Below are 18299 nucleotides of genomic sequence, written 5' to 3'. Positions count from 1 at the left end.
CCCACCCTGGCCAGCAGCCAGGCCCCTGCTCAGAGCCGGGATGCATCTTGGTTCAAGGCCGTGTTTCTCTGAGCGTCCGTCTGTTCCCATCACTTCACGTCGTTGTCTCTGACCCTTGCACCGGGCGGTTATCACTATCCCCAGTCTGCAGGTCAGGAACAGAAGCTCAGAGGGGCTACTGCTCAGGAGTGCCCAGCCCGGAAGCAATTGGTTGGGGGGGGGCGGTGGCGGTGGGGGGGTAGTGACTGGCCTTCAGCCTGCTGCCGGCCAGGTCCTGCCCTTCCTGTGGCTGCACTGCGGTCCAGGCTCCTGGGGTTTCCTCATTACAGAGGAGCGCCAGCCTCGATCTCTTGCTTCCAGCCTTTTCCTGTCCCTTAGAGGAAAGATGCTAGCTCACAGAGAAAGAATTTTTATTTTACAGCTGCCTCTCCTTTCTTTAGACTCCAGCCAGTCCTGGGTGCAGTGAGATCTGAACAGCCAGGTCCTACCGGCTCCCCACGGCTCGAGCTCCTCCTTCAGACTGAGGGTCTTGGGTGGGGGGTCTGCTGGGATGGCTGAGCCCCGAACGCTGGAGGACAGAACAGGAAAATGAAGACGTGACGACACCCGCTAGCTCAGTGTCCTAAGTCGGAGGTCCCGAACAGTATTCCCGGGGCCTCCCCGCCGCCCCCCGACCCCGCACCTGGCATCGGATGCCAACGTGTTCTGCCACCGACCACGCAGCACATGGCTTGAAAGCAGGGTGCTGGGGCCAGGCCAACGTTTGCCTTTTCCTACACGTCTCGGCAAAGCTGCTCAAAACCCTCTCTTCCCCCAGCAGGAAAAGCATATGTTCTTTCCATATAGAGGAGAAATTGTTCCACGAGTGAGTAAGTCTCTTGGCCGCGGAGCCCGGCCCAGCCCGCAGCACGCCGGGCAGGAAGCGGGCAGCGTTCTTACCACCCTTGGAACCAGACCGGGCTGGATCCTCACCCTGGAAGACAGCGGGCCTTTGGACGGGGCCGGGGGTGGTGGGGAGCGGGGGCTGGGCGAGTGCCCGAAGACAGCTAGCCGGCCAGGGCAGGGCAGAGAATCCTTTCCCTGAATAGAAGCGCTTTTCTCCATTCAGGCCGGGCGGGCGAAGGAGGGAGGGAAGGCCGAGGGGTGTGAGAGTCGAAAGAGACCTTTCCAATCCCCTCACCCCAGCAGCAAACGGGCCTGAGTCAGAGGTGACTCAGGTACGTGCAGTGAGACAGGGCCATTTTTAGACCGTCATTTCCAGCCACCCCCAAATTCTCCTCGATGCCTCGGGGTTAGGTGGCAAAAAGGGACCCCATCCTCAGTGCCTCAGTTCATTCTGCCGGATCCGTGTGAACATACAGGTCTTCCCCAAGCCAGCCCCGGGCCGGAGGATGCTGCTTGCACCCTTGTCTCGGGGAGTCCTGGTTCCCTTCCCACCCTCTCCCCACTTGCTAAGAATTGCTGACTAGGGGGTTGCGGGGAGTGGGCAGGGAAGGGACAGACAGGCCGGGCGATGGGCAGGTGGTGGGACAGAGGGGAAGTGGGAGGGGCCCCACAGAGAGGGGAAAAGGCTGATGACGTTGGGGCATCTAACCTGGAAAGTCAAAGACTCGGGCTAGGGGCGCCTGGCTGGCTCCGTGGGTTGAGTGTCCAACTCTTGGTTTCAGCTCAGATCATGATCTCACAGTTTTTGAGTTCGAGCCCCACTTCAGGTTCTGCACTGACGGCGTGGATCCTGCTTGGGATTCTCTCTCTCTGCCCCTCCCCTGCCTTCACTCACATTCTCTCTCTCTCTCTCTCTCTCTCTCTCTCTCTCTCTCTCCAATAACTAAGCTTAAAAGACTCAGGGTAGTAGAAGTGAGAGACGTGAAAATGATGTAAAGGTAGGAGACAGGTCACCCCGTAGAAGTGGGATTGGATTTATCCTGGGTGGGAACTTCGATGGGGCAAGCCCTGAGCATATAAATCAGGGCCCCAACCCACTGAGGAGTGCTTTCAAGGCAGCGCATTTTCGGGGCACCTGGGTGGCTCAGTCGCTTACGCATCCGACTTTCGCTCAGGTTGTGATTTCACAGTTTGTGAGTTCGAGCCCTGCACCAATCTCTCTGCTGTCAGCACGGAGCCCTCTTTGGATCCTCTGTTCCCCCCTCCCCAACCCCCACTCTCTGCATCTCCCCTGCTCACTCTCTTTCTCTCAAAAATAAATAAATGAACACCGGGGGCCAGACACAGCCCTGAAGATGTTTCCACCGGCCAGCATTTCTGCACGGCCACCATCAGCTGAGTCCACACAATCTACGCACGGCCCGTGCTGCAGGGCGCGTCAGGCCTGAGTCCCTCCTTTGCTTCCTGGACTGGTCCCTTAGGCGTTTACGCCTGGGAGCTTTGGAGCACCTGCCCACAGTCTCCCTTCTTCTCCTCTAGCTCACCCTGTAGGCCCACCTGGGGCGGGAGGAGACGGGCTCAGGTGAGACCACATGTCCTGAGCCGCCCTGGCCCGGACGCCAGGTAGAGCATCCGTCTCTGGCGACGACGCTGGCGAGAGACCAGCACCCCTGCAAACTCCCCCTCCCTCTCCTGGAGCTGTCATTACGCTGGGCTCTATCATGGTCTCTGGGGACTGGACAGTAGCTTCACTCACCTGGCCATCCTGCCCTGGAGCAGAGACAGTTCCCCAGGGTGTTTAGGGTCTGGGAAGGGCACCCAGGGGCAGATGCGCCGTGAGCTGAGATAGAAGGGACAAAGTAAGAACGGACACGCCCGACCCCCGGTCCAGGAGGGCAGCGCTAGGGGAGGATGCCAGCGGCTGTGGGTCTGAAGGAAGCTGGGGCAGGGTTGGGGAGTGGAAACTAGCCGGGGGAGTAAAGTGGGGCAGCTAAAGGGCTCAGGAAGGAGGGAGCAGAAGGCGAGGCCCAGCTCCACCTTCTGCCTGTGTGTCTGGGGTGGACCCTGACTTGTACCTGCCAGAACCGAGGGCAGAAGGGCAGGCGGCAGTGGCCTCGCTGGGCGACGAGATTCCACCCGAAGCCTGTATAGGCGGCGGCAGATTGCAGGGCGGTTTCACTTCCCCGGCCCTATCTGCTCCCGTGGACAGCTACGGGCGTTGGGACTAACATACCCATTTTACAGATGAGGAGACTGAGTGTTGTGCAAGGAAGACTCTAGCCCCCAGGTAAGAGCAGGGCTCCTGCTTTCACCAGCTCTGCTTTCTGAGTTGCTTGTCCAGGCCACTGGGAGCGGACGACACAACTCCTCGCAAAGCAGCCACGCAGCAAGCATTAGCTCCTCCTCCTCCACGTTTCACACCCTCATCGAATGACACTGACATTTGCAGGCAAGAACTCCAGCTGTGCTGGGACCCAGGTAGGTTGGGAGTTCAGAGGCGGGCCTTTATTTTACTGACCATCGGTAGTTCACAGGTCCTCACCCCGCTCCGGCCTGGTGCTGGGCACCCTGCGAATGAAGTCGCAACCCCCTTCTTGGCCCACCTGGTGGGACGGCTGCTCTCTCAGGGGTGAGACCCGCAAGCCAAGTCAGCCTGACTCTGAAGCTGGTGCTCTCTGGAGGACCACCTCGGAGTCTCCCGTGTGACTGTGTCGCTCCCCCCGGGGAACTGGCTGTACGGAAGATGGGGGCTCCTGAGCGGGGCCAGAGCCCACGGCACACGCCCCCTCTGGGGTCCTGACCCTCCCCTCGGCGTCCGCCTGGGAGGTAGGGTGGGCACCTCCCCACGGGGGGCATCCTAGCACACAGCCGGAAGCTGGAAGCTGGGTACGGATTTCCCTGGGGAGTGCCGCTGCTCTGGGAGTCCTGGTTCTCCCCTCCTTCCAAGCAGGCCTGAAGGCGTGGAAAGGACCTTGACCTGGGAGTCCGAGAGCCCAGGCTCACCTTCCAGGCCAGGCTGCTTCACCGTCCCAGCCCCTCTCTGAGCCTCAGCTCAGGGGCTAAGTGAGGGCGGCCTGGAGGGTCACGGTTGCAGCCCCCTAACCATTTTTAAAGACAGCCCCTCACACTTCTTGCTCAAGTGTTCCTCCAGCCGGTTCTGCCTTCAAGGCCTCCGGCCCAGCGGACGGCCCAAGGGCACCACCTGCTGGCCAGTCTCAGCCAGGCAAGGCGGCCGCACCCGGCTGCTTTGAAGGCTCCCCCAGATCATCCCAGCAGAGGGCCAGGTCACAGCCCTGGAAGTCAGGTGGGCGCCAGGGCAGGAGAGAGCAAGCTGCACCTCCCCGCATTCCCAGACGGGGGAGGGAGTCCTCCAGGTCCCCAGAAGTCAGTGTGCGAGTGGGGGGCGCTGCCATTATGAGGCAGTCGGGCCTGGATTTGAGTCCCTTGTGTCCTTAACCTTACCTGAAGTCCCTCATCTGTGGGGTGGGGCCATTTGGGACACATTTCTCAGGGCCGTGGGCCTCTCTCTGCAAGAGCTGGCGGCCAGAGGGGATGGCAGGGGTCCAGCCTGGTGGCACCCGGACCACAGGCCAGTGGCTCTCAGCTGCGGCCGCACGTTCAATCACCTGATGCTTAGCGGTGGCTTTCACAACGTGGTCCTGGGCCACCAGCACCAGTGAGGAACTTGTTAGGAATGCAGATTCTGGGGCCCCACCCCAGTCTGGCTGAGTCGGATAGTCTGGGGGTGGGGTCCGGCACCCTCCAGGTGATGCCGATGCTTGGTCAAGTGTGAGAACACGGTGCTTAGGGACTGGGGTTGCTTAAAAAGCATCTCAGGTGCCTGAAGTGTCCTCGGCGCCAGAGTCGCCTGCCCCCCTCCCCCCAGGGTAATTCTGGTTTGGAGGGACCCCGCCATGGATTAAAAGTACCAACTCTGCATCTGGTGCTTCCGATGAGCAGTGACTGCTCTGGTGTGCACCCTCCTCCCCACACGCCATGCACGCCCTTCTGTCAGAGGTCAGGGACCCACAGCAGAGTGCAGTTGCTCTCCCTGGGGTCTCCCAAGACAATAACCACCAGTTACTGACATTTGCTGGGTGCTCAAGCTATGACAGGCGTGGTGCTAGGGGCTTTGTATGCAACGTCTCATGAGAACCCTAGGAATTGTTAGAATCCCCCATTTTACAGATGGAGAAACTGAGGCACAGAGCCATTAAGTCACTCGCTCTGGGTCACATGGCTCCTAAATGCCAGAGCCCGGAGTCCAGCCTCGTTCTCTCTGACTTCAGAGTCCCCTGCCTTTGCTTCCTCGTTTTACAAGAGGAGGGGCAACTTGCTGAAGGTCACTTCGGGTAGCACCCCCCACAGTCTCTGTACCTCGGCTTCCGGGCTCACCAGGGCCTTGGCACCCATTCCAAGATGACACGAACGGACCTCTGAGCCTGGTGCCACCCCCCTGGGCATAAGCGCAACAGGAAAAGGGAGGCAGAGGCAAGGGCATTACTTAGCCGCATACCACCTAGATTCTTCAAGGATTCCAGGTTATTAGAGACTGACATACATATGCTCCCCAGCCCCCCATTCCAGCCCCGTCTTCCCTGTTGTCTAAGCGTCGCGTGGACCACGGCCCGTCACCGTGACCCGGCTCCGAAAAAGGCAACAGGAGTAGCCACTGGGGCAGCAGAAAAAAATATAGAGCCATTTTACTACTAAAGACGTGTTTTCCAAAAGCAGGGGAGTTGCTGTCCCGAAGAGAAGAAGACCCTGGGGGAGTCCCTGCGGAAGGGGCCGGCTGGAGCTGTGGTCACCCACCACCGGGCCGGCAGCCCTCAGCGGGCCCGAATTTGCAGGGAGATTCGGTAGAGCTCCATCGCCGCCCTGGCGTCTTCCACCGAGCTGTGTCCAAACTGGCTGTTCTGTAGACACATGGACAGAGCGGGGGGGGGGACTTGGGGTAAGGCTGAATGCAGAGACCCCCTGTGACCTGGGCCTTCCCCGCCTGCACCCCGGTTTCCCGGGCCCTGAGGGGGGTCGGTGGGTGAGCAGCCCCAGCCTTCTGACACCCTGGACGCCGCAGGTGGCCCGAGCAGGCCCGGCTTCTCCTGTCTGACCCAGAGCTGGGGCACTAGGCCCAGGCATGGCCAGGCACAGCTTCCAGCATCCGGAGAACCAGGCTGTGTCCTCGAGGTGCTTATAATCTGGTGAGGGGAGGAGGGGCTGCAGACACACAGACACAGAGGGAGCTCCAGGGGACCAGGCGAATATAAAAAAAATACTCGAGGGCACCTGGATGGCTCAGTTGGTTAAGCCCCGACTTCGGCTCAGGTCATGATCTCACAGTTCAGGGGGTTCGAGCCCCGTGTCCGGCTCCGTGCTGACAGCTTGGAGCCTGGAGCCTGCTTCTGATTCCGTGTCTCCCTCTGCCCCTCATGCTCTGTCTCTCTCTATCTCAAAAATAAATATATGTTAAAAAATTTTGTTTTTAAATGCCAAAACGATGTTTCTAAATGCTACTTGCTCAGCACTTGGGTGAATCCACGTGCTGTGTATTCTGTCCTCCGTCCTGCGTGCCACAAGCCTTACGGAGGGGTCCAAAATCAGGCTCGTCCCCTGCTCCCTCCCCAGTTCCTGGTGCCCTCCCCTCCCCGCCCTCCTCCACTAAGACTCGCCCTTCAGATTCCTGCAGACCTGCTTTCCTTCATCCCTTCGGGCTAATGGGCTACCCTCCCTCAACCCAGGAGTTCCTCAAGCCAGCCCTGCTCAGCCCTGGGTCTCCAGCATCCTGACCAGCCTGGCACAGAGTGGGTGCTAATAAATACCTCCCCCACGTGGACCCGTGGCTGCTGGTGTCCAGCCCACCTCCCTGGGCCCTGCCACCTCCGTGAGCCCCCAAGGACCGCCTCTTCTGGGCCTCGCCGGAGACTACGAGTGCCGAGAAATGGGGGCTCCGGGAGCAGCAGCAGCCCTGCCTGCTCGGAGCTGTGTGTAAATACCGCCGCTCCCTGGAAAAGATCTGAGGGCTGCGTTTTACCCTATTCCAGAGGCCGGCAGTGGGATTAAACGTCAGTTATTGGGGCGCCTGGGTGGCTCAGTTGGTTAAGCGTGGGCTCAGGTCAGGACCTCAAGGTTAGTGAGTTCGAGCCCCGCATTGGGCTCTCTGCTGTCAGCACGGAGCCCGCTTGGGATCCTCTGTCCCTTACCCCCCTCTCCCTCTGCCCCTTCCCCGCTCACACTGGCTCTCTCTCAAACATAAATAAACATCAAAGAAAAAAACGTCAGTTATCCACAGAGTAACTGGCTGGAGTTTAAAAACAAACAAGACCTATATTGGGCGCTGGGCTCCACCAGCACGTCCCGGGGTCACCTCTGGAATGAACCTCCTGCGCTCGGGTCCTCGTCCGGGGCCGGCTGCTGGGGAACCCCGAGGCCAGCGCCCCTCCTCGCTGGCAAGCACACGGCCTCTCAAGGCTGTGGGGGAGACGCAGAGCGCCTTCGGGGTCCAATGCTGGTTCTGGAGCCCCTGGGGGTGGTGGGCGGGCCCTGGGGGGAGGGGCCAGCCTCCCTACCCCCCCCCCCCCTCCCCCGGCCAAAGCAGGCAGGTGCTCACCTGGATGCGCCGGCCGAGGAGGCGCTCGCTGAGCACGCGGAGGGAGACGCGCTCGCAGCCCTGCAGGCCGGCCTCCCGCCACAGCAGCCTGTCCACCGACGTGTCATAAACGGAGTAGTCGTTCATGTTCTCCTTCAGCGCCTGGAAGTCGTGCTTCAGGTCGTGGCCCACCACCAGCTTGCCCTTCAGGAGCCGCAGGATCTGTGGCCAGGGAGACGCGCGCCCGGCACATCACACGGGGTCCTCCGGGCGGGTCTGGGCCGACTGGGAGTCCTCGCGGTACCGGAGGGAAGCAGTCCCTCCTCGACTTGCTGTGTGGCTCTGAGCAAGTTGTCCTCCCTCTCTGGGCTTCAACCCTCTCATCTGTATAATGAGGAGGCTGGACCGGGCCTCTCCTCATGCACGAGTAACGACAGTGGCACCTACTGAGCACGCCCGTGTGCCAGGCACTTATCTAAGTACGTCACCTGTGTCATTTAACCCTGTCAACAAGCCTGCTGTGACAAGCAGATGAATGACTTCCCGAAGCTGCCCGCGCCCTAACCCCAGAATCCGCGAGCACCTTACACGCGGAGAGAAGTTAAAGCTGCAGGTGGGCTTTGGGGTGCAAGGTGAGAGGTGATCTGGGCTACCCGCATGGGCCCAACGGAATCGTAAGGGCCCTTCCAGGTGGAAGGCCCTAAGAACCTTTGCCCTGAGAACCTGACCTGCTCCTGCTGGCCTTGAAGGAGGAGGAGGGGACCCCGGGCCAAGGAACACGGGCGGGCAGCCTTCGGAAGCCGGAAAAGGCGAGGAACGGCACTCCCCCGCAGAGCTTCCAGAACGGAACGCAGCCCTCCCCACACTTCAGTTTCAGCCTTTGAGATCCGGGTCAGACCATAGAGCCGTGGAATCGAGGGATAACCCGTTCGTGTGGCTTTAAACCACTAAGCCTGTGGTTTTGTAGAAAGCAGCCGTAAAAAGCTAACGCAGCCCATGTTTTGCGGATGAAAACAAAAAAGTGGAAGCACTAAGAGAGTGAAATAATTTGCCCCAGGTTACTCTTCATGATCTTAAAGCAAGTTTGCGGATTCCTTGACTCTGGCTCGCGCAAAAGATGGAGTCCAATTGAATTGAATATGGGCCGGCCCGTGTGACTTCTGACTTCTCTGAGGGCCGGTGTCCCAGCAGCCCGGAGCTGCCCCGAAGCCACCGTGCTGGAGGGAGCACTGGAGGCAGAGAGCCGAGTCTGAGGGGCCCCAGCGCCAGCCACGGGATGGGTAGGCAAGCCAACCTCCTGAGGTTCCAGCTCCGGGCCTGCCGGGTGCCTCTGCCTCAGCCCAACCGCTGTCCCCATCCGCCCCTGACCAGACTGCAGGTGCAGGAGCAAAGTAAATATTGACATTGTTTGAACCACTATGTTTGGAGGCGATTTGCTGAGCACCATTAGATAACTGGGAGGGCCACACAGCTGGTTAGTGGCAGGGCCAGCCTTCAGAGCCAGCGGACTGCCCGTCACGAGCACACTTAGGAAGAGCAGGCCTGCTCCTGGCGTCTGCCAGCCCAGGGGCCGAGCTTCGGGGAGTGACCGCTGAAGTACCCAAGCCTCCCATCTGGACTCCGTCTCCACTCCCCTCCCGTGGTGGCCCTGGGGACAGCCTCCTACCTACGGCCACACAGGCTCCCCTTTCTTCACCTGGGCTGCCACCGGAGAAGGATGGATGGGGGCTCTGGGGCGGAGCTGTGTCGGGCCCCAGCTGGAGGGGCATCTTGGGGCTCAGGCCCCCGTCTGGACAGCTCTCCCATAGCTTCTGGCCTGTCTTCTGTGCCTGGGGAAGGAGACTGCCACCTGGCTGACACCCTCCCGTGCCCTGCTTCTGTTTCTGGTGGCCTTCTGAGACATCATGGGGGACATTGGTATGCTCTCCCTTGGCGACCACAGGATCATTGTGGCCGCTCTGCAGAAGAGGAAGCCAAGGCTCAGAGAGATGAGGCGACTTGTCCTTGGCCACAGTGGTGGAAGCAGGGCTCCGTCCATCTACCGTCAACAGGCAACGTCACCCCACCCTGTTCACACGGCTTTGTCAGGGCCTCCTCTGGACGGAGCCCAGGCCTAGGGCCTGGGGAAGCTCTCCTGAGGAATGGACTGTGCTGGTTCCAATGGACGTTTGGAGTGGGAGTCACCTGGTGAACCCAGAACTCTGGATTTCACTTTTTTTTTCAGTGTTTATTTATTTATCTTTGAGAGAGAGAGTGAGCAAGAGAGTGGGGGAGGGACAGAGAGAGAGGAAGACAGAGAATCCCAAGCAGGCTCCACACCCAGCTCAGAGCTGGCCGTGGGGCTCAGCCCCACGAACCGTGAGATCATGACCTGAGCCGAAATCAACAGTTGGACGCTTAAGCCCCTGAGCTGCCCGGGCGCCCCTGGATCTCATGTCTCTAACAGGTGGGGCTGGTGTTGCTGATCTAGAGGTCACCTGAGCGGTGAGGACACCGGCCCTCACCAGCAGCTCGAGTCCTACTGTGGAGGAAAGGGCCCCGCCAGCCCGTGGCAGAGGGGTGGCGCTCACAGGCCCCGCAGGGCAGCTGTGGGTCACACACCTTTTCTTGCTCACATTCTTTGTGTTCCCGAACAATGTGGCCTGTTTCCCCCAACGAGGAGCTGGCTCAGGCCCAGTTCACACAAAGCCCTGCGGGACTGTCTGCCATCCCAGAAACCGCTGCACTGTTCCCAGGCGGAAGAGGACAAGAGTCATCGTGAGGTAGATTCCTGGGAAATTAATCACTTCCTGAGCCCCAGGGTCCTGGCAGGGGGTGGCTACAGTCAGCATCGCTGGGCTCATGAGGAGACAAATAAAATGGGGGGGGGGGGTAGACAAGCAGAAGGAATCAGGAAAAAAAGAGATGAGTCTATTTAGCAGAGAGATGTCAGCAAGGTTTCAGGCCAAAAACATGCTGGGCACTGGGCACTGGGCAGAGAGGGACTGCTGGGACTTGCTGTGTGCTCTCAGGGAGGTCACAGGCCATCTCTGGGCTTCGGTTTCCCCATTTGTAAGGCAAAGGCCTGGAGAGGTGAGGCCCATTAGCAGCCAGGGCTCCCCCGACTTTCTGAGACAGGGCCGGGGAGGGAAGAGGGGGGCCTGCCAGAGCCAGGGATGGGGAGAAGGTGCCAGCTGGCAGGACCTCAGGGCTTTGTGACCTGCTGGCCGCGGGACCTGCCCTCAGTCAGTGTCAGGAGTGCCAAACACAGGGGGTGGAGACTCGAATTCCTGGAAAGAACTGAGTGGGGAGGAGGGACAATCACCCATCTGCTGCTCTCACAGTGCCAGGCCAGACCTCTCAACCCGGGTATTCTGATTTCCATGTCCCAGAGGAGGGGCCTGGGGACCAGAGAGGTTAAGAGGCTTGCCCAGGTGACAGGGCTGGTGACTTGAGAGCTGCAGTTGAGGTGTCCAGACCTGTCTGACCCCATCACTGTTATTATAGTTGTTATTACCACCTGCTGAGAACCTGCTCCAGCGTCATTAATGGCGGAGCGGAGAGCCATGCTGGGCCCGGGGCAGTGCTCAGATCTCCTGGATCGGGGACGTGGCCCCTACAAGGCCGGGATGATCACACCATCTTACCAACAGGGAAAGGGGGCTACAGAGCAGCGCGTACCCGTGTCACACGGCAGGGTAGCACCAGGACCAGTGGCCTGTGTCTGCCTGGAGGGTCCTTCTACTGCAGTGCCACTCTTGTTCCAAGTATTCCCCGGATGTTCCTGGTCGGAAAAATCACCTGGGGCCCTTATGAAAAATCTAGAGGGCCAGGCCTTACTGTCATCTTCAAGAGTGGCCTCAGTCTCCCCTTTCCTCCTGTCCCCTGCCCAGTTCTGCAGGTGGCCCTGCCCCAGCCTGTTCCCCGCACCCCCTAAGACTGCTTATGCCAGGGGAAACCTGGACGGTGAAGTCACCCTCCTCCATCTGGCCAAGCCCCAAAGACACCTGCCCCAGAGACACCTGAGCGGGGGCGGGGCCCCAGCAGGCGGCACTTGGCCCAGTAACTCCTTGTTCACAGGCTACTGTGGCCTCTCTTCTGTCTGCGTTTCCCTCCTAAACCGGGATGCTTCATGGGATTCGGCTGTTTTGTTTGCCAACTAAAACTGTAATTATCCCTCCCCAAGCCTGGTCAGAGGGTAGATGCGACTCAGTGTACCGGGTTAACATGAAAGGAGCATTAATTTACAAAAGTAAGTTACACGCCATCAAAAATTACAATTAGGAAAACAAAACAAACAGCATTAACTCACCAGGCGAGAGCCCTGAATCTGAACACTGAGTTGTATCACGGCTTGCTGTGTGTCCTTAAGCAAGTCACTGCCCCTCTCTGGACCTCAGTCTCCTCCTGGGTTCTCTTCTGAGCTGGCAGCCTGATTCATGGGGCTCTATAGACCAGTTTCTCAACTTCCACACTTTCTCTGGTGTGTGTGTGGCTGGGGGAGGGGCCGTCCCGTGCATTAGAGGATGTTTGCCACTATCCTTGGCCTCTACCCCCTGGATGTCTATAGCAGGCCCCCTGCCCCACTTGTGGCAACCAGAAATGTCTCAGATAGTGAGACATTTGTCCCTTGGGGGGCAAAACCCACTCCACACTGAGAACCGCTGCTCTAGATGATGTCAGACCTAGAGATTTCGGAAGGTAACAAGCGATTACTTTCCACTACAAAAGTAATGTAACTGGACACCTGGGTGGCTCAGTCAGTTGAGCGTCCACCTTTGGCTCAGGTCAAGATCTCACGGATCGTGAGTTCGAGCCCTGTGTCGGGCTTTGTGCTGACAGCTCAGAGCCTGGAGCCTGCTTCAGATTCTGAGTTCAAGCCCCACTTCGGGCTCTGTGCTGTCAGCGAAGAGCCTGCTTCTGATCCCCTGTCCCCCCTCTCTCTCTGCCCCTCCTCCGCTTGCACTGTCTCAAAAATAAACATTAAAAAAAAAAGGTAATGTAACCACTTTACCAAAAATAAGAATAAAAAACAGAGGAGGGGGGATCCCCTGCACAATCTCAGTGCCCTATGGTAGCAACCCTCCAGGGTGGACTGTGGGGCGGCTTAGTGGATCCCCAGAACCCCGCTGGCTGCCACGGGCCGGTCTATGGCTCACCACTGGCGGGACCCAGTCACCACTCCTAGGGGAGGAAGAGACAGGTTGGTGAGCAGCCTCTGAAAGTTGCCTGCGTGAAACCAAAGCCTGGCGAACCCTAATCTCACCTGAGAGGCGTCACCCGGCGCGGGAGGCAATGATAGGCTTCTTCCCTTTGGGAGCTCTTCACATCTTGGGGCCCGTGAGCCCGGTCTCTGTCTCTGGGATTAGAACACTATGGGCGATGGAGTGGGATCAAGCGGCCTTTGTGTCCTGGTTCATGCAAACAAATGACAACCGTTGCCTTCTCCCGCCTTGGCTCAAAAATGGGGTGCCTAGCACTGTCCCACGCATATACTGGACGCTCAGCATTCACGGAGCGTGTATACACATGGATCGTGGGATCGGAACATCCCAGAGCAAGCTCTGGAGCCAGAATTTGAGTTTCTGCTCTACTCCTTCCTTGGACAGTTGGCTCAGCCTTGTGCCTCAGTTTGCTCATCTGTCAAATGGAGTAATGACACTGGTTAACTACTTCCCAGGGTTGTTGTGGAGAGTAAAGGCAGCGGCATGTGGAAAATACTTAGCACGGCTCCAGGACACGGTGCTGGATACACCCATGCTGCTTCGTCACCCCTGTGCTGTAGATGTGCCTCCTGAAGGCACAGAGAGGTTTAGCAACGAGCCAGAGGACACAGAGCCACGTCCAGACAAGTTCTAAAGACAGTGCACTTGCTCTCCACCTCCCAGGCTGTGTGCGTATCACTGCATCTTAACAGCAAAGGCCAGCAGGAGGCCAGAGGCGATTTCATTCCATGCCGCTGCCAGAACTCTGTATTTTGTGAAAATCGGTTCAACTGTAGTCCCACAAACATTCTCAGGGTACCTTCTGCGTGCAAAGCACACCATCCAATCTGGGGGCAGATAGAGTGCACAGCAGGAACGTGGAACGAGGCAGACCATGTGTGTGGACAGACAAGCTTTAAAGTACAGGGGCCGGGGCGCCTGGGTGGCTCAGTCACTTAAGCGTCCACTCAGGTCATGATCTCACGATTCGTGAGCTCAAGCTCCGTGTCAGGCCCTGCACTGTCAGCAAGGAGCCTGCTTTGGATTCTCTCCCTCTCTCTCTCTCTCTCTCTCTCTCTGCCCCTTCCCCGCTTGCTCTCTCTCTCTCTCTCTCTCTCTCAAAAATAATAAACAAAAATAAATAAATAAAGCACAGGGGCCACAGCCAGGAGAACTGGAGCCCCCCGCTACAGAGTCCAGTGTGGGGAGGTAGGGGTGGTGGACAGGGTGGGGAAGGGCATCAGGAAGGACTCCTCTGGCCTGCACCAGGGGCAGGGATGGGAGAGGGCAGGGGGAGGGGCTTGGCAGAGCACTGGCTGGATGATGGCTGAGCTGTAAGGGCAGGCAGGAATGGCAGGTGGGTAGGGTTTGGACGGCCATGAGTGTGTGCTGGGGGGACCTCAGGCAATAGGGAGCCATGGGAGGTATTTGAACACTGGTGGTGTTCAGCCACGTGTGGCTGGCAGCCCCCTGTTGGACACACAGCCCTAGACTTTTGAGCCTGAGTTCTGAGTCCTGACCACATCTAGTTACCTAAAACTTTGTGAGTCACTTAGTCTTGTGGGTTGAATTGTGTCCCCCCGCCCCCGCCCCCGCCCCTGCCAACAATTCCTCTGTTGAAATCCTACCCCTAATAGCTCAAAATGTGACTTATTTGGAAACAGCGTCATTGCAGATGTAAGTACTGGTCATCAGGTCATTAGGGTGGGCCCTAATCCGATATGGCTGGTGTCTCCATAAACGGGAAGTGGGGGACACAAAACACGCACACAAGGCAATCGCCATTCGAACAAGAAGGCAGATATTAGGGTGATGCTTCTACAAGCCGAGAAACACCGAAGACTGCCAGCAGACCCCCAGGAGCTGGGAGAAAGATGTAGAACGGACTCTCCCTCACAGCCTCAGAAGAGACAAATCTCTGCTACCGCCTTGAGCTCAGACCTCCTGCCTCCAGGACTTTGGGACAGTACATTTCTGTTGTTTGAGCCCCGCAGTCCGTGCTACTCCACCATGGTGGCCCGAGCAAACCAATACACTTAGTTCAAGCAGGCCTCGGTTTCCCCATCTGCAACATGGGGATAACAGACGCTCGTAATAGCTAACATTTTTGGAGTCCTTACATAATACAGGTGCTCCTTCTAGGCGCTGTCTCAAGCCTCACAATAATCCTATGAGGTTGCTGCTGTTATCGTACCCAGTTTCTTTTCCAGGTGGGAGAAACTGGGTGCAGAGAGGCCGCCCAGGTAACTCGCCCAAGGAGCTGCTAAGTCACCGGCCGAGATTCAAAACCGGCCCCTCCCAACTGTGAGTTGCCGGCTCCTGAGAGGCCTCGCGGCAGGCCATTCGGGAGGCGTGAGTGAGCTCCGGGCGGCCAGTGCCCAGGATTGCACCCGGCGAGTAGCCTGCGCTCAGTAAACAGTAGCTACCGCCGTGGGTTTCTCTGCAGCGCCTGGAGCCTGGCACGCACGCGGTGTGCACAGTTGGGACGGACCGCGGTCCCCTCTGTTCTTCGGGGACTTCCCCGAGCCCCGGCAGCCTAGATACTGATGAGTTCACTCGCCCCTCCAAACCTTCCCAGAAGGGACTAAAGCAGGTGCTAGACTTTGCTTCCCGTCTGGTGATTCAGAGAAACAGAAACAGAAACAGAAAGCGGAGACTGGAAAAGTCATCACAACAAGGTGAGGCAGGAGGGTGGGAGGTCCTGGGGCCACACGCTGACCTCTAGCCGATGGTAGGGCCCTACTGTGCGGTCTGGGAACAAGCTCCCGGAGCCTGGGGGGGGGGGGGGGGGGGGGGGGGGGCTCTGGCCTGTTCTTCAAGACCTGGGGCCTGCTACCAGGGCCCAGCCGGCGAGGGCCTCACTTTCCTCATTTCCTCACGGGGTTCACCAGTGGCAGCTCAGGGCAGAGCAAAGAATCACGCTGTGGGGGGCATCAGGGGCGCTCAGTTCCCCCCATCACAAGACCAGCAAGGTGGACCCGATGCCCTGAAGGCTGCTCCCAGACGTGAGTCTAAGGTTGTCTGATGGAGGAAGGCTTCTCAGGGACGTGAAGAAGACACCAACAGGTTTCTCCGTGCCCTAGTCATGCAGAGGCGGAGGGGGGAATCTTCCACGGCTGGGGTCACAGGTCCCAGATGTGGCACCTGGACAAGGCGCCGGGAAGTGTGTGTGCGGATGGCGGGCGGCTGTCCGCAGGTTCCCCTCCCCCCTCCCCCCGGCCTGGCTGGCACGCCGCCCTCCACTCACCTCCAGCCTGGCCACGGCAAATGGCGTGGCCTCCTGCATGTGCCAAGGTGTGATCCCACTTATCAGGGTCCTGTAATCGGTGATCTCCCCTTCCGGCCGGATGAACTTGTCGTAGAGCACGGTGCCGTGGAGGTCCACGAGGCTGCAACGAGCCAAGCCGCTCTCCCCCCGGGGCCCCAGCCCCACCATCTCGCAGTCCATGGCCACCACCTCGGTGCCACTCTCCATGTGTCACCAGGACCCGCAGACGCGCTGGACAGGGGAGGCGGGACGGGCATCACTCGAGGGCCGACCGAGGCCTCGGGGGTCCTCGGCCACCACCCAGCCAGCCTGTCCCCTCTGCCCTGTCATGAACGCCATCTGGCAACAGGGGAAGCTGGCCCCTTGCCACCCTGCCCGGCTTCCTCAGCCCGGGGGTCCCAGGGGCTCTGGTCTGGCCCAGCAGCCTTGGGACCGCCAGGACCCCTCCTACCCGCTCCCCTGGCCGCGGCCCTGCGGAAGCGCCTTGGCCTCGCCATCCCAGCCCCCACTCACCTGCCCGCCTCTGGTGCCTTCGGCTCACGTCTGCCTCTCTGGTGCCACTTCTCAGCTACTGCACTTGCTCTTAGCTGTGACTCATCTCTGACTTCAAGCCGGGAATCCTGACTCTGTTTCAGTTTCTGGTTTGTTATCAGGCGAAGTCAGGGGTGGGAGGCCGGGGCAGGGCAAGGCAGGGCTGCTCCTTATCCTCAGGCTGCTGGCAGGCCCAAGGGCCTGAGTCACCACGGACAAAGCTGGCAGGTTCCATGTCCCCATGTCTCGCCTTCCCCCCCCACCCCACACCACACACTTAAGTGCTCAGAAGAGCCCTCCCCTCCTCAGATGGTGCCGCTGACGTGGATGCAGCAGATTGCCACATTTTTCTTTCCTTTCTCACCCTCCGCCTGCCTGTAGAATAAACATCCCCAGGATGGGAGCCCAAGGAATGTCCCACAGCTTCCGGGGCCATTACCAATCTGACACTCTGTGAGGTCTCCCACGGGGGCAGGGGGAGCTGGCTTGTGGGACATTGAGGCTATTCATAGGAAGGGCATGGAAGGTTGCGGTGTGAGTAGGGCTAGCCTCACCCTCCGACCCAGGGAAGCCAAGCAGGCAAGGAGGGAGCCCCTAGAGGTTCCAGTGTTTTGGGGATGCCTCAGAAATGACCATCTGCCTGCCCTCAACGGGCTCTGCCTCCAGCTGGGTTGACACTATTTGAGGACAAGGAAAAGAAAGCCTGGAAGGAGCCCCCAGCAGCCCAGCCATACTTCCTAGGGCTAGACCCACTCCCAGGCTCCTGACCTCTTACAACAGTGCCTGCCACGTAGAGCATTCAGTATTTATTGACTAGACGAATGAGTTACAGCTGGGACAAAAACAGAAGCCAGTTTCAGTGAGGAAGTCGTCACCATATTCTGTGGTGAGATTCTTGCCCCTTGGAGCTCCCTCCAAGTTATCTATCCCTTTGTTCCTTCTCCCTTGGCCTCCCACTGAGGCCTTTTCTGGCTTCTATTTAAAAACTGTACCTTGAGGCACCTGGGTGGCTCAGTTGGTTAAGCATCCAACTTCGGCTCAGGTCATGGATCTCAAGGATCATGGGTTCGAGCCCCGTGTCTGGCTATGTGCTGACAGCTCAGAACCTGGAGACTGCTTCACATTCTGTGTCTCCCTCTCTGCCCCTTCCCAACTTGCGCTGTCTCGCTCTCTCTCTCAAAAATAAATAAACGTTAAAAATGTTTTTAAAAAAACGGGGGACGCCTGGGTGGCTCAGTTGGTTAAGTGGCCGACTTCAGCTCAGGTCATGATGTCACGGTTCGTGAGTTTGAGCCCCGCATCGGGCTCTGTGCTGACCGCTTGGAGCCTGGAGCCTGCTTCAGATTCTGTGTCTCTCTCTCTCTCTCTCTCTCTGTCTTCCCCCCCCCCACCAACCCCCGCTCACACACTCTCTCTCTCAAAAATAAAGATTTAAAAAAATTTAAAAACTGCACTTCAAAAAATTAAAAATAGAACTACCCTACCACCCAGCAATGACACCACTAGGAATTCATCCACAAGATACAGGAGTGCTGATGCACAGGGCAGAGGTACCCCAATGTTTATAGCAGCATTTTCAACAATAGCCAAAATACAGTAAGAGCCCAAATGTCCATCAACTGATGAATGGATAAAGATGCGGTTTATAGGGGCGCCTGGGTGGCTCAGTCGGTTAAGCGTCCGACTTCAGCTCAGGTCATGATCTCACAGTCCGTGAGTTCGAGCCCCGCGTCGGGCTATGTGCTGACAGCTCAGAGCCTGGAGCCTGCTTCAGATTCTGTGTCTCCCTTTCTCTCTGCCCCTCCTCTGCTCATGCTCTGTCTCTTTCTATCTCAAAAATAAATAA

The 18299-nt window shown here is 58.6% G+C and overlaps 1 protein-coding gene across 3 annotated transcripts; it reads right to left on the bottom strand.

Moving 5' to 3' along the window:
- Positions 1-237: 237 nt before the first annotated feature.
- Positions 238-17820, bottom strand: ISG20 (interferon stimulated exonuclease gene 20). Of its 3 annotated transcripts, XR_007453938.1 has the most exons (5): positions 16436-17817; positions 15902-16153; positions 7493-7693; positions 7208-7353; positions 5726-5801 (listed from the first exon to the last, which is right to left on the bottom strand). XR_007453938.1 is itself a non-coding variant. In XM_049614075.1 (4 exons), exons 2-4 carry the CDS (start codon positions 16127-16129, stop codon positions 485-487), a joined length of 513 nt encoding a protein of 170 aa, XP_049470032.1. In that variant the 5' UTR covers positions 16130-16153; positions 16436-17820; the 3' UTR covers positions 238-484. The 3 variants fall into 3 exon arrangements, 2 of the variants coding, with proteins under 2 accessions (XP_049470032.1, XP_049470031.1); XM_049614075.1 differs by lacking the exons at positions 5726-5801; positions 7208-7353 and adding an exon at positions 238-568 and having other exon boundaries at positions 16436-17820; XM_049614074.1 differs by lacking the exon at positions 7208-7353 and having other exon boundaries at positions 5567-5801; positions 16436-17248.
- Between the last annotated feature and the right edge of the window lie 479 nt (positions 17821-18299).

The sequence above is a fragment of the Panthera uncia genome (genome assembly GCF_023721935.1).
Source record: "Panthera uncia isolate 11264 chromosome B3 unlocalized genomic scaffold, Puncia_PCG_1.0 HiC_scaffold_1, whole genome shotgun sequence".
NCBI lineage: Eukaryota > Metazoa > Chordata > Mammalia > Carnivora > Felidae > Panthera > Panthera uncia.
This window is presented reverse-complemented; position numbering and strand designations above follow the sequence as displayed.